This window comes from Symphodus melops (genome assembly GCF_947650265.1).
Source record: "Symphodus melops genome assembly, chromosome: 4".
NCBI lineage: Eukaryota > Metazoa > Chordata > Actinopteri > Labriformes > Labridae > Symphodus > Symphodus melops.
In genome coordinates, this window is record NC_136694.1 from 5709214 (window position 1) to 5725799 (window position 16586).

Here is a 16586-nt window from a genome sequence, read left to right on the forward strand (position 1 = left end):
AACTGAAATCAATTCTTAACTTTAGTTTTAATTGTATTAATTTAGAGTTCTGGCACTTAAAGTTTTAACTGGTTTGATGTAATTTCCTGTCATGTTGTAAACGTTACTGTACATTGAGAACATTGCACAAGCTTGATTTGAACAAAATCATGATAAAAATCAAAATCGCAATTTCTGCCAGAAAAGTTGCAATTCAATCTTTTCCTAAAATCGTTCAGCCTTACCTCCATATACGGGGACGCGAGCACTAACCACTGTGCCACCAGCATCCAGTGTGGCCTTCCTGTTACATTTTCTAACTCCGGGTGATGAGTTCAAATATTAATGAAGTGATTCTGCACAAGGTCTCTCGTGTCAGAAACGTGTACGCATTACTCCATTAGATCTCCTTTGATTTGGTGTGAAGACATGAGCGGGCGTGACGCTGCAGCTCTATTGTAGAGGACAAAAAACCTTGTTGGCCATCGTTACTGAGGAGAGGTCAAATAAACAGGATGTGACAGGACATGTGAAACTCGTGTTGATCCACAGAGGTTTTATATAACCAAATGTTTGATATAAGGGGGCAGCTGTGGATCAGTTGGTCGAGTCGGCCGTCTCTCAACTTGAAGGTTCGACCCCCAGCTCCTGCAGATTGACGTCCGATGTGTCCTTTTGAAGACACTTAACCCTTAACTGAATTGCTTTTGTGGCGGCATATGCATGTAAGTGAATGTGATTAGTTACTTCTGACGGTCCCATAGCAACCTCTACCATCAGTGTGTGAAGGTGTGGGTGTCACCTGCAAGTCAAAGTGCTTCAAGTAGTCAGAAGACTAGAAGAGGGCTATACAAGCTCAGGTCCATTAATAGTTCTTTTATGGATTGCATCATCTTGATACATTTGTGGATGTATCTTTTAATTGTGTCAACCTCATGAGAATAATTCTTTTAGGTTTGTGAAGCTGTGGTACACGTGTGTAAAAGATCTCATCACAGTAGCAGCAGAGTTATATTTTCTTGGTGAAGTACACACATAGTCAAGTATTTGTAGGCTGTCTTTCTAGCAGAATATAAGGAACACTGTGAAGAGGAATACTGGGCCAGTGACTGCAGAGTCCTGGTCAGCATGTCAGTACCTGTAAGGTTCTGGTCATCAAGCATGTTGCCAATCATTGTGAAGTCTTGGTCAAGCATGTTTGAGCTTCTGTCTGTGAAGTAGTTATGTTATTTGACCACGGCTAAATAAATCTAAGATGATCCCCAGGTCTGTTTCACAATGTTCTCCTCATTCATTCAACACACCTTACACCCATTTACCCTTCACTAAGTACACAGAGCTCTAGTGTGAGGAGGATGCAGTGAAAATACTGGATGAAGGGAGGAGCCCAAACAGAAGGATCTGTAACAGGGCCTAGAGTTTTTTCTGTGATGGTGTAATGTTGCATTATTTAGACACATAGTTTACCACAGCTCTCCTGGAAGTGCAAAATCCAAGAGACAATGAATTTGTATCTGAAAGTAGTTCTCCATAACACCACAAAGGTTCGAAGGTTCAGATTTAGAAAATATTCGGGCTTCCCCTTCTCTTAGAGCGAATGAAACAAAAAGGTGATTTGGTACTGATTAGTTGTTGCCGATTAATAATAAATAAAATCCATTATGTGTGTGTTGGCGTGTTTGTAGAGTTTTAAATGGAAAGTCAACAAACATTTTTCTTCTCTGGTTCTTTATTTTGAAGTCATCAAACTGGATTTACCCACCAAAGATTTATCTGAAAAAAGAGTCATTGAATATACATCTGCAAAATAGAGGAGTGAATTAATAAGACTAGATTGAATCTGATTGGATGATGGGAGTTTTTCTTCCTGAGGAGGAGTGATGTTTGATTCCTTCCTTCCAGGTCTGATTCATCATGGATTAACTCACATGCTGGATCCACTTTAGTCATATTCTAATGTGTTGAATTTAAATGTTGTCCCTGGCTGAATTTGTGCCTTGGCTCCAGGTAAGCTTTTGCAATCTCACCGTTCACACGCACACGTCGCTGCCTCCCAGCCGACAGCTGAGATCCCCTTCCTCCTCTCCTACCACAACCTGTTTATCATCACTGATGTTTATTGTCATTCAAACTTGAATGGAAGGTTGATACGATGCTAATCAATCATGAGACACGATATTATGAGATTAACATGTATTTCATTATGTTTTATTTAATGAGTGAAGCTTATAATGGCTTTACGTTTAGAGACGCTTCCTGCACAGGAGGAGCCGAGGGAGCGCGAGCTTGCCATCTAATTAAAAGTTTCAACTTGGAGGCACGTTGATTGTAAATGACTTCAGATGATGTTGGTGGGCTTACTGTTGATCTCAAGCTGCTCAAGCAGTTAATTAAAAAAAACGACGTGGCGAACCAAATCGGTTACAGATTGCAATTAATGCACTCTGTTAGTCAAGCTGGGAGAGAACGACGCTGCCTCGTTAGGCAGCAGACGCCTGCCAGGGTCAACCTATAGGAGAGCAACCTCTTTTATTTGGGTTTTTTTTTTATCTTTTTCATTGGTGTTATTAACAGCAAACCAAGCGATAAGCAGTCATGTGAAAAAAAATGGAGAGAAAAAAGGTGTGCCTCTTTGGAAAAGCCTAACTGTTGCTATGGTAACCTAGCTGCAGATTAAAATGGGGGAGATTTAAGGGCAGCTGTCTCTTTATCTTTTCCCTATGTCCTTTATCCCTCCGTCTGCGAGACGATCAAAGGTGCGGCAGGTAGATAAAGTGTTGTAGTAAAATCAAAAGGGGGGGGGGGGGCTTTAAAATACAACTTGCTGAGATGCTACGTTAAATCACAGCTCTGTAATTCCGCAAAGGTTTTATTTCGACTGAAACCTTGCGTCCATGGCCTCATTGACACGTCGTACACAAGATGCATTTGAGGAGTTGCAGACTGTTAGGCTTGCAGTGCATCGTGGGTTTATTTTGGATGCATCCTCCTACATGGGTGACAGACTTCCTCCCTCTCTCCTGGCTTGAAAGTGAGCAGAGGCAGCAGAAGTGGGTTACACACAGGAAAAAGAAAAGCTCCTCTGGGATGACACAGGAGAAATCTGACATCTCAATGAAGGAAACTTAAACATGTGAGACTACCCGTCAGTTCACTTCTCCTGGACTATGTCTGCTTCACATCTGAGCGCGGGAGAGGAGTGTTTTGATTCACAGAAACACACAGGCAGAGGGATGTAGTGTTGAGGAAAATGGAAATTGTAATCTGTGGCCATGTCATGACCGGCACAACAATTTGTCTTGTTGGATTTTGAATATACCAGTATTTCTGTTTCTGTTTATCAACTTTTTTATGTAAGACAGGGCAGTCCCTCCAGGAAGTCACGATGTTGCAATCGCAACAATTCACGCAAATTCAACCAATTCCCTGTGAATTCTGGGCGACCTTGCAATTTTGTCCAATCACCGCAACTTTTCTGCAAATTTGAACAACTTTTTCCTCACAACTTTCACCAATCAGAGTAGTCCCCCGCAAAAACGCCGAGCTATACGTCACCAGAGTTTAGTGACCACGGACAGAACTCACTTCCTGTTTATCTGCGCTCAGGAGAGTGAGCACGAAGCGCTGCAGGTCCGTCCTGTCTCCATGACAACAGTTTGTTGACAAAGTACCGCTGTGTAGCTGACACTGCTCCGTCGCATGGCGTCCTCTGTCTCAGAAGGCAGAGTACAGGGGTGCAGGCAGAGGGATTGAAGGGACCTTCATGTGGACGGCCTGGAGGAAGGTCATGAGCCTAGAACAGTTTGTGATGACAGACAGAAGGCAGACAGAAGAGATCCGGAGGGCAGCCAGAAGGTTCAGGAGCAGACGGGGGACCAGGAACAGGCCGGACCTCTGAGGGGCAACTAGGATGGTCTCAACAGGGGGCCGGAGTAGCTCAGCGGGGACAGGGTTTAGGACTGACTAAACAAAAGCTTGCAGTCGTTTACGTTACTTTATTGACATGACTTCCTGGAGTGTATATTTATCAGTCACAGAGTGAATGACACCAAGACTTCATGGGAGATTTTAGAGTTCAGTCCGTGGTTATCCTCGTAAAAACATCTGACTCTGATAAATTATCTGATATCTCTTTGATCTGTAGAGAAAAACAGATATACACATTTATTTTGTTTATCACTCAAATGCAGGGATCAAACACTTGCGTTAAATCAAGACAAGATGGTCACTCCACTGGAAGGTAACTGCGCATGAAGGTGCGTCATTGGTTTTAATCCATATTGCACATTCAGCCAATAAGAGAGCGGCTAGTTTCATTCAACGATGCTCAAAAGTAATGCCGTTTGAATGTTGAACTCATCAAGTAATGTCTGCACACATTTATGAATATTAGCCAATACCGATAGTATGTTGGCTGATTTGATTGGCTGTCCCGTTAATCGGTTGGGTTTAAGTGGTGATGTCAGGTGAAATCTATGAATGGATTGGTGAAGGAGTGATAACTTCCTGACATTTTACAGGTCTCGTATGTTGGACCGTAATTAGCTGAACCCCATGCTTCTGTTCATTCCTGAATCATCCAATTATTATTTTTCAACCAATTATTTTTTTTAGCCTATCATATGTCAGAAAAAAAAAAACAACCCCTTTACTCTCCCCATAGTGAAAAGTGAGCTCTCTCTTGATTTGTTTATTGAGGAAGTCCAACACCTAAAGACAACCAATGGACAAAACCGAGGAAAAGAAATCCTGACATCTGAAATCTTCTTAATCAAGTGCAGTAAAGGGTAAAGGGAGGTTTGAAGTCCTCGAGTAAAGTTTAGACTTCTGCTGGAGCGAAGTTTTCAAACATGCCAGTCTTTGCTGTGTGTGTTTTCGTGTTGAAGGCTACTGTTAATATCCACTCCCATAACTCATCAGAAAAAGCACACACTGCTTTTTGTCGAAGCTTTTAAAAATGTATGGCCTATTTCACACTCTGCTCTGCTGTGTATTGCACTGCTACAGCCAATTTTTTTTCACATCTTCTTCAGGGCCTTGTGTGGGGCAGCTGACCATTCCCAGGAGAAGAGACTTCAGTCTGGCCTTTAACTGTTCCAACAGCCCCACCGCTTCACAGCTCCAATAAAAATCCTCCCCCTCACCCTGGGGCCCTGACTCTGGTTCCCCATCTCTCCTCGACCTCTATCTTCTCAGCTCCTCCTGATAAATTCACCTCCAGGAGTGCTCTTTCCTCTGGCCCTCCTCCTGCTCCATCCTGCCTTTCTGCCTCGGTGAATCTCCTCTGGGGTTTTGGGGCCATGGCGGTTCCTTCAGCCCAAGAGTTTCACTGGCAGAGCCTCGCACGACTGCCCAGCGGCCGCGTCTACCACACTCTGTCTGAGGTGGGGGGACAGATGTACATGCTGGGGGGCTGTGATGCTACAGGGAGACCCTGTCCCACTGTGGAGCTCTACTCCCCTGAGGTACCAAACTAATTCAACATGGACACTGTCTGATATCTCATTTATTCCCGAAGACTGAACAGACAGTACTGTAAGCTGTGAAGTCAGAGACATTAAATATTGCTGAAATAGAAAGCAAACGTTTAAAACTAGCTGCACAAATATGCAAGTTCAATTTCATTAAAAAACTTTATTTGTCACCATAGTTTTCAAGTTATGATTTGTACATGTAACCTCACAAAAATATCTGTTCTGCTGTATTTGCAAATGAGTACAACACAAGAGAATGAATATCATAAAGTATAACCTAAACAGTTTTTGTTTTTTTGGTTTTTTTTACGAGAGAGAAAAAAAAATGTTGCTTCAAAACCTGACCAGAGATTTTGGCGGCTGACCCGTCTCTCATTGAGTTGATCTCTATCTTTTTTACCTGAATGCTGCTGCTTGTCCGTGTTTGCAGGGGGACCGCTGGATAAGCTTGCCCCCCATGCCCACCCCTCGGGCAGGGGCAGCTGTAGCAGTGCTGGGAAAACAAATCCTGGTGGTGGGAGGAGTGGGACAGGACCAGATCCCCCTGAAGGTTGTGGAGATGTACAACACAGAGGAGGGACGATGGAGGAAGAGGAGCGCTCTGCGGGAGGCCTTGATGGGCATATCCATCACTGTGAAGGGTATGGAAAATAACATTAATAACAATAAAAATATGTTGTGTTAGTTCCGCAGAAAATACACAGCACAAACGACACATTTTCCATTTTAACAGTTCCAATTTCTAATTCAGAAAAATATCAGGCCCAAACATGAAATGTATTGATTATGTTTTATGCACGTGGTAACAAATGTATTATGTCATTCAGCAAGTTTGCATGAATAATGTGATAAATGTGCTTGCAGAGAAAAAGGGCAGGCTTGATATTCACAAAAGAGGAAAAAAGAAAACTTGCTGTGTTAAAACATGTTTGTTAGTTGAAAAAGTAAAAAGAACGAGTGAAGGCAAACGCAAAACCAGGAAGCAACTACAACCAGAAAATCCAGATCGATAACAATAGACATAAAGCACCATAGAGACAACGACACAGTGACTGAGAGAGAGAACACAGACTCTGTACTCTGGGGCTCGTCAAATGCATCAGACACAAACAAGGTGAGAGAAGAAAATCTTCCCAGAGGGAAAGCGGTCAGGACAGAGAGCGTCTGAAACAGGAGGAAGAAATGCATGAATTTAAATGAGTGTCCTCAGGCTCCGGATAAAAACATGGTCAGGAAATGATCAAGTTCTGACACACAAAATGTGAAGCATGTGTTTGAATAAAAATCATTTCAAGGACATTGTACTGCTCTGTGGTTCAGTACGTCTACAGGTTTTATTTAGTTTGCTATGAGCCTGAAGTACTTCACCTAGTCGAGTGTAAGTTCTACTCTTCACATGTTTGATCTCTTCAACACATTCTTAACCAGCCAACCAGCGTCCTCCAACCTGTATTCAGTGCCGACAGATGGGGCCTCCTTACAGAGATTTCCTACCGTCATTGCAAAATTTGCACTATTCTTAACATCATTTACAGTACTGTTGTCAACACTGTTTTTGTTTCCTAACATGTAGTAAACAGACTATTGCAGCCATCTTGCAGGTTTTGTGTGTCCCCAACTTTTTTTGGAAGTGCAACAGTAAATACTTTATTTATCTTTCCAAATATTACTTATTCGAGGCACACAAAAAAACAGCATAAAGGATACCTATGATAAAGAATCATAGGTAAAAGGGGAGCAGAACGATGATGAGGTTAGAAATGAGGGAGGAACGCCGTGCCATTGGTTAGATGAGCTCCGCTGACAGGACAGCTGATTCACCCAAAGACAACATAAGTGTGTGTGCAAGAAAAAGAAAGGGAGAATGAAAGAGACCTGATCATGAATTACTGAACTTACACTAGAGCTTCATTAGTGAGATCTATACTATCCTGTGTCTCGATAAGTAATCTCCCCTTGTGGGATTTATAAAGGATATCTTCTCAAATAAGAACAAAACCAAAGAAAACATGCAAAGTATTAATGAGTTATAGTTTCTGTTTGTTCCTGTTTTAATGTAGAGAACATGATCCCAGTAAATGCTCTCCAGAGTCAAGTTCAGAAAAGTTTGCTTTGCATGTTAAGCAAAAGTTCAATCCACTTTGATTTTTTTGACTTAGAAGCCCGTAATGACTCTTCTCATTTGATATCATTTTGGCTCTGACACTCAGATATATTCTCACTTTCTAGGATCAGGCCAGCAGTCTTTATCAATAAACAATATTTTCAGGGAGCGTCTCTCCAGCTCTGGAGGTGTGTGTGTCATCCGTCAGTGTCCGCTGGAACACAGACAGATGCTTTGTACCCACAGACTTATTGGTCTTGTATAGGTTTCATCATCCTGCCCTCTCCATCTCCCTGACCAATCCTCAATCCCCAGTCCCTCGCCTGCAGGTGAACCTCCAGACACATCCTCACGAGCTGGAAAAGAACAAATGGTCTGACAAAAATGATCCATAGGGCCAAATTAAAACAAGTATGGTATTTCCTAATGGATAGCCAGTCATCAGATTGACTTAATGATGTGATTTTTATTGACATTTTTACAATCTTTATTTCCCAGAAATGAGGTAATAAATAAGGAGGTAATGGGCTTTTTCTAAATGGTTACAAAGTATTTGAAAAACTTTTTTCCTGTTTTGTATTCTGCATTGAGGTATGACTAAGTATGTATTTTGCAGTTTAAGGAGAAAAGTGCAGTGAAAATGCAGATTTCCCTGAAGCTCTCTTTTTTAATCTCTCTTCTTACAGTAAAGACTGTTTTTCCCTTTAGTAAACACTTCCACCCACTTCCATTCTCATGCAAGAGGCGTCATGCCAAGGTGCCAGACACGGACTCGTGCATTTCATATTCTGCTGCTGTACTCACTGTCCTTCACTTGTCTATCACAGTCTCCTGCCTCGTCACAAGCTTCTCATTCAACAACACAGCCAAGCCGAGGCGACTGATGATGTCATCAGCCATGCCAATAAAACCCCCCTCAAACTTTTATTAGAATAAATTAGATTAATCGAATATTAAAAAGAACTTTGGACTTTTGTTGTCTTTGGAATATTAAACATGCTCTGTGTTTGTGTGTGTGTGTGTGTGTGTGTGTGTGTGTGTTTGCCTGTGTCTGTGTTCACAGATGGCCGTGCACTGGCTGTGGGGGGAATGGGTGCTGACCTGCTCCCTCGCAACATCCTGCAGCAGTATGACCTTCGAAAGGACGTGTGGGCGCTTCTTCCTCCCATGCCGACTCCTCGCTATGATGCCAACATACATCTGCTGGCCAACAAGCTCTACGTGGCAGGTATTATAACAGAGCAGCGTGCATCTTTCTGGAACAACAAGTTTTACTTTGTGTACAGTTACACTTCTTACACTAACAACCCTTTAGGTGGTCGTCAGTGTAAGAGACCCGTGAAGGCCTTTGAGGTGTACGATGCAGAGACGCGTTCTTGGACTGCACTACCCACAATGCCTTGTAAACGCTCGTATGGGGGCGTCATATGGGACCCAAATGGAAGGTTGTGTCTGCTTGGAGGACTGAGGCAAGGAGGAGGACACCAGAGTTCCAAGTTCACAAAGAACGTCAACATTTTTGACACCAACCAAGGTATGCAGACACCTTTTTCTTTTCTTTTCTTTTTTTTATAATTTTTAGGCTTATTTGATTGAGCAGTTTTGGATTACAAATTTTTGATTACAAATTACCTTATCTCCCAGATGAAAATATTTATTTTACTACAAAGAATTCCTTAGAGAACATGATCATTATGATTTGGCCAACATGACCTTTGACCACCAAAATCTAATCAGTCCATGTTTGACCACCAATGTCTGTTTTTGCCAAAGTTAAAGATTTTTCCTCACGGCTCTCCTGAGATATCAGAAATATTTAATTATCCAAGACATTATGATTCAAGTTGAAGTTGACCTTTGACAGTTTTGGTAGAAATGTCATGAGTTTCTAATTTTGTCCTATTAGACAATTGTGTGAAACTTCTTCCAAATTAGCATGTTAATTCTTAACTCATAAGCCTGAAATGAGTTTGAGCGATCACAATGACTTTGACCTTTTAACTTTTGGAGTTAATATTCTAATCAGATCCCATGAGGCCAAGTGGAGGTTTGAGCCAGATATGAAGCTAACCCATGAGGACAATTCTGAGATATACTGTAGTGTTGTATGAAATGAATGTAAAACCTGGAAAACACACAACGCTCCTTTCTCATAACACAAACATACGAGGAACTATAGAGAATATTTAAACGCTGCTTTGGTAGAGCAGACAGTACATCACAGGATTGATTGCCAGTCCTGATGCTCTTTGGTGCATGTTATCCCTCACTACGTCTCCCCACATTTCCTGTCTCATAGTAAGAATAAACAGATAGGAACACATAGAGGTACAGATAAAGAGACGTATTTTGTCCCTACAGTGATAGACTGTTGTTCCGTGTCCTCTGTTTTTGTAGACCATTGTGTGTTTTTATGGAGGTAATGTTCACTTTCATTCATTTTATTTTGTTAAATATTTTCATCGATATCCCAATATCTTTCCGATATTCTGATACATTCCAAAATGCCCTCTTCCTTCCCACACTTACACCTTCTGCAGGAATACTGATAAGTAGAACTCCAACTGAGTAAAAAACTGTTTTTTAAAGGTCCCATATTCTGCCCTTTTTGGTGTTCATATATCTAATTTATGTGTCGACTAAAGTACGTTCACGATTGATAATCTTTGAAAAAAGTGTCTGTTTTCATGTTCTGCCGCTCCATGCAGCGTCTCTCATCGGCCTGTGTTTGCAACGATCTGAATCCCCGACAATCAGGGTCCCCACGTGGGTCTACTCTGATCTGATTGGTCAGTCGCTTAGCACGGATGTCACATGGGCGTGCAGCACGAGCTTGGTCCCCCAATGGGCTTGGATCAGTGACATCACACTGGGGGGGGACCGAGCGTTACATGTAGCTACTGGTACAGCTAACAGGAGGACGTAGGAGACGCTGCGTTTCCTAACTTTGTACTTGTGCGCATAGATGTGTCTAATCATACACAAGACACCTGGAAACACACTGAAGAGCATCTTAAAACAGAAAAAGCAGAATATGGAACCTTCAAATGTTGCTTCTAATAAACTTTAGAGTTAGCACGTTTTCAACTCCCCCACCCTTGAGCCTTACTCCATTAATTATAGCTTCCACAGATGCCGCATCAGAATTTAAAGCCCTGATCTAGTTAAAATAATCCAGTTAGAACGTCGTCTAATGGTTTTGCCAAGCTGGATGCGTCACTAGCTTCAAGCTGAAAGTAAAATGAGTGAAGAGTTTAGGCTTAACCAGGTGAAACACCCCCAGACCACTCAAAACGTTCTCCCCTCACCTCAGATATCTACTGCATTTTATTTATTCTTTTATGAAGTATCAAAATCGTATGACTTAAAGTGGTAAATGCTGCCATTATAGATCTTTTACTATTATTGCCTCTTATTTGGGCCTTGGCAGCACACTCAGACATTGAGGCATCGCTTTGGCCACTGGGAGCAATTTGGAGTTCAGTGTTTTGGCCAAGGACACTTGGACATATGAGCAGTATGAGCTGGGGATTGAAACACCAACCCTGTGATTAATTGACAAGCTGCTCTACCTGCTGAGCCACAGCTGCCGCTCGTTTTTAAATGAAAGAAAGAGCTGTCCATCCATTCTGCACTCCAAAAATAAGTCATCATGTTGAGGTTGAGGAGATTTTTTATAACAGAATCAAATATTTGCAGCCATTATTTTGCATTCTTTAAATACAAAATAATGTAAAAGTAAATGTATCAGCATCTCATTTTCAGCGACGGTATCCATCTTCATTTTGACTCAACTGTCACGCAAAGCATTCATTACCATTGACCCCACCATGATGTATGGTTTGAGCTTATCCCTGTCTTGATTCTGTGCACACACCATTTCCCACAACATAGAGAAATGACATATCCCTCTATCCTATCCTCTGGGCCGTCTGAAAGAGACCCCGGAGTAACAGGTGAACAAATTGTCGAGCAGCCGGAGGGAGAAATGGGAGAAAGAAAAAGTCAATAATTCATTTTAGACAGCTGTATATACGGTCACGCTCCCAGATTGGTTGAATGGGAGCCAAATAAAGGAGAACATGTACGTGATTATGTTAATGTATGATAATGTGGAGAAAGTTTGCCTTGTGTGTGAGCGATAAAGGAAGAGAGAGGGGAGAAAAACAACTTCGGCCACACAAACACAAGCGTTCATGCGCGTATACCGATGCACACACATGGGGGGGGAGGGAGACAGCCGTACCCCGTTTCTCCGATCTAATTTGGTGAAGATGAGATGGGAGATGAGCTAAGGAGGGGGTGTGGGTGGGGAATGAGGAGCGTTTTAAATTACAAGATTCCTGAAACAGATTGCTTTATTATCCATCCGCAGCAATATCTCTCCACAAACACACAGACCTGCAATCTGCTGTCACACAGTGAGATTATATTACAGTTCCATTCCATATTGCACTATTAAGATGCACGCCTATTAGGTGTGGATACCAGTATTGGAGGCAAGCTGCAAAAAGTCCGATTGAAAGCCCAAAGAGTCGAGTCTTAAAAAGAAATTGTCACTAAATAAAAAAATGCTGTCTTTGGGTTTTGTATAAAGGATGAGTTCACCCACATATACAATAAATTCTGTTTCCTCTGGTTAAATTCCTTCATGGTGTTGGTTGTAGATTATTTTTTCAGCAGTCCCTACAATCCCTTCTTCACCATATCACAGCGGCAGTGATGTTGCTAAGAAAGCTTGTTAGGTGCAAACTTACTGTAGTACTGCTACTTGTTGAAAATAACAATAATAATAATAATTTTGCCCTTACTTAAAAGATAAATTGTCTGAGAAGAATACTTCTCCCCATTGCAACGTCATCCCAATGGATTAACTCCACTGATAAATGACATCATCTACCACCGAGGAATGAAGGAAGTCTCCCTGTGGTGGTTCAGGGTGACACAATAGTAATATCGCACCATTCAATGCGTATTTATTCAGCAAATGTGAAAGTGAATTATTGGATTTAGGTACCAGTGCAGCTGTTTCCATCTAAATGTGAGCTGATTCTCCAGGCCTCCATGCTCCGCACTTGTCGTGTTAATATCGCTATAATTCATTACTGTTACTGCCACTGCCTTCATACCACATGGCCTTTGTAGGCTACCACAACCCAAACAGCATGGCCACCTTCAACAGAGCCAGGCTCCATTATACACTCATACATGTAGTCTTCCAGTCGGGCCCTAACAACTTCCCAAAGAGAAGCAAACAGTATTTTAAATGAGGCCTTCATGTGAAGTCTTAGCATTTGTGTACTGTAATATGATGTGAATTTCTGTTTTCTTGTATTGTCGGTGTTGACCTGCTTGAGGACTGCAGATGGAAATGACCTTAGCAAACTGCTATAATCTGGTCCAAAGCATCTTTTCTCTGTGAGATTAATGTCATTTGTGTACATGGTCGCTGAAAAGAAAAATAGAAAGAAAATATTCAATCAAATTTGAATAGAACTATCCAAAAGAAATACTCATACATGACATCAAGCAGAAAAGAGGCAGTAAAACACTGATGTATAAATGAGTTCAGATTAGTAATGGTGCAGCTCTTAGTGTTACACAGCTCTGAAGTCACTGACTACAGAGTCTTACCTTCCCGGTGGACACAGATCCACCTGCTGCTCTCGCCTAATTGAGATTGATTTAGGCTCACGGTTTGCTCCATCTGTGTTCGCGCACAGCTCTAAGGTGCCCTGGAAACCGCACCCAGGGGTGCTGTGGTGGAGAAATGCAGCCACTGTGGTTATAGTTCATCGTCATACCAATTTGTTTCCAAGAATTGTTCGGAAAGTTTAAGGTGACGTGCCAGAATGTTTAGTTCTCGATTTAGTTCTCGGTCACTCCTTAGTGTCAGGACTTACTGAGCCAGGCCGAAGAGTTTTATATCAGTTAAGTGAACTGTGCCTTTAAAATCACTCATATGAGAAGTGTCTCTGAAGCATGTAAAGCCAAGACAGTGAGATGAAAACAACACCCGGGGCCAACTAAAGACAGATACATCTCCTCAAGTTGTCTCTATTTGATTTATATCCTGTCTGAGATCCACAGAACATCAACGAGGACAGAATCAAGCAGAAGTGACAATAGAGCACATTCTGTCTGCTGATATACATTTATAATGTATGTCTTGAAATAAAGGTCACATTGTGTTGAAAGGGATGATTTGTGTGTCACCAACGTGCACATAGATATCACACGTTACAGACCGACCGACAAGCCATCAAAGGCTGAGAACCAATCACCATTTCTAATTTTAATCAGGATGGACAATTACAGAGAAGAGCTATGGACCAAATGACTCCCAGTCAAACTACAAAGGCCAGTCTTTAGTGAATCTCTCTCTCTCTCTCTCTCTCTCTCTCTCTCTCTCTCTCTCTCTCTCTCTCTCTCTCTCTCTCTCTCTCTCTCTCTCTCTCTCTCTCTCTCTCTCTCTCTCTCTCTCTTTATTCTTCTCCTCCATCTCCCTCCAGAGGAGAATCATGCATGCTGGTGTTGTTTTGTTTTTTCTGCATCCTACAAAGACAGTCTTGGCTCAAAGACTTGTGTAATCCCTCCAAAGCAAATCAGAAAAAGGTCTGCAGTTGAAACTCAAAGGAAGCCTCAGAAGATTGGACAATAAGTCCCTGGTGTGATGTGTAGACACAACTGTAATTTAAGGAGGTAAATCCTGCCTGTTACACTGTAAGCACTGTTCAGAGTGTTTCAGCATCCTGCACCCACTTTGTGTTTGATTTTCAAAGAACTGAACGTCATCGCAGCATAACCCCGTGTCTGGTTGGGAGGTATATATGGGAGAAACTTTAAAGGTTAAAACATCAGATTAAATTTTGTTTTGTTTTTATGTATCAACAAAAAACACTCGTGAAAAAAACAACAACATTTAAAGCAAAAAAACAGTTGGTGATAGCCTTGATTGTGGCTCAGTTGGTAGTGTCGGCCGTCTCTCAATCAGAAGGTTGGGCGTTCCCAGCTCCTGCAGCCTCATGTCCAATGTGTCGGCTTTGTTGTTGGCCCTAAGTGTGCGTATGAATCAGATCATTTACTTCTGTTGGTGACTTTACACAACAACCTGAATGTGTAGGTGTGACATGCAGTGTAAACGTGTTTGAGTAGTCAGAAGGAGAGACGCGTTCTACGTGTCTCCTTTAAAGGGAGGACAGTTTCATTTTTCAATGTGCTCTTTTGCTTTTCCTTGTTTGCATGTTTAAATAAAAGGAGGAGAATGAAACCATGTTGGCATCTCTCTGAGGCTTTGGGCACAGCCTCGAGCTAAGAGCTATTATCAGCATGCTAATATACACACAGTGCCATTGGGAACACGCTGGTGCTTGGCACGTGTAATGTTTACCATGTTCAACAAAACACTGTTATCATGCTCATGTGCTAATTAGACCAAACAATCCAGCTGGGGCTGATGGGAAAACGATTATTCTTGCAGATTTTTGGTCATAAACCAAAGAACCTGACGATGTTTCAGTCCTGATTAGATCATGGCACCAGACGGTCACTCACCACACTTCGGTCTTGTTTTGCTTTTCTTTTTTTATAATGCAGCATCAGAGACTTATAAACAGGTTTTCCAAATCTCTTGGCAATCCAGCCATAGCATGTCCATCCGTTTGTTTCTTGTATGAGAGCATGACGCAAACAAACTGATTGGTGGAATAGTTTTAAAGACATTTGGTCTTAAATCTCAAATGTTAAGTGTTGGAAACACCCTACACTCTCAGGGATCACACGTTCCTACACATTTGCCTTCATTCCATTAGTTAAGATGTTTTAGTCTAAACCAGAAAAAAGCTGAAATTGCCATTCTTGTCCTTAACAAAGCAAAATGAAGGAAACATCCACACCATCACATCACAGGTTGAACCACTCATATTTGGTCTTTTAATAAGATCAGTTGTGTACGTGTTTGGCGGCTGTGGCTCAGTTTGTGGAGTCGATCACCTCTCACCCTGGAGGTTGGTGGTTTGACCCCCAGCTCCTGCGACGTGTCCTTGTGCAAGACACTTCACCTCACATTCCTCCTCCTGCTCTGCAGCGTATGAATGGGATGGTCACTTTACATAGCAACCGCTGCCATCAGTGTGTGAATGTGTTGGTGTGACCTGCGCTCTGAAAGCACTTTGAGTAGACTGGAGACGAGAGAAGCGGTGTACAAAGCTCAAGTCCAAACGTGTTATCGTTTATAGCTGCTGTATGAGAAATGTGGACTTTTTGTGGCACTGCTAAAATCAACTGAAAATCCAAAGCAATATGCGAAAGATGTGGTTAGAATGACATGATGGGAATGGATGCAAAATGTCAGACTGTGTGCATATCTTGAATGTCACGTGATTACATTGCCGTGCAGAAACAGTGGAGCTGGGGTTATTTAAAACTATATCATACAAAAGGTTACCAAATGTTTCCATGTATTTATAGTGCTCCTCAGATGTATGTTTCCAACCAGAGTGAAACATGTGACAGGACATTTCTTTCTCTGGTCGGTGCACAGCCAGCTGTGATCTCTGTTCTGTCCTCTTCTGTGTAATTCAAACAGGCTGGAAATGAAAACACAGCTCTTCATTACACACTGCTGCAACATCCAGGAAGGCTCACCATCTGGCTACTTATCTTTCTTTCATTCTGTCTGCCTCTCCGTGTTTGCCTCAGCCTTGTTGTCTCTGCCTCTTGTTTAAGGAAAAACACTGGGAATAAATGAGTTAGAGATGGGGAAAGCAATGGCAGTGGGAAATGGAACAAAGAGAGAGGGATTGAAAAAAGAGTAATAAGAAAGAAGATGAAGAAGAGAGTAGAGAGAAGAAAAACAGGGAAATCAGTATGAAAAAGAAGGATTGAGCAAAACAGAGGCAGGTGAGATAGATACTGTAAAGAAGCTAGACCTTTCTTGTTCTTTGTTTCAGCCTCTCCCTCTCTAATGAAGTCATTTTTCTTCAGCTGTCATGAGCCCCCCTGCTTTGAGTTTAAAAAAAAAAAAAAAA

At 41.9% G+C, this 16586-nt stretch overlaps 1 protein-coding gene across 1 annotated transcript in view; it reads left to right on the forward strand.

The window, feature by feature from the left end:
- The window catches only part of klhdc8a (kelch domain containing 8A), a 35351-nt gene that overhangs the window by 11201 nt on the left and 7564 nt on the right, over positions 1–16586 (forward strand). Inside the window, exons 2-5 of the mRNA XM_079341206.1 lie at positions 5013–5444; positions 5884–6094; positions 8621–8785; positions 8873–9091. Of these exons, the coding sequence (XP_079197332.1) occupies positions 5280–5444; positions 5884–6094; positions 8621–8785; positions 8873–9091 (760 nt within the window). The 5' untranslated portion in view covers positions 5013–5279. The remainder of the gene's footprint in view (positions 1–5012; positions 5445–5883; positions 6095–8620; positions 8786–8872; positions 9092–16586) is intronic.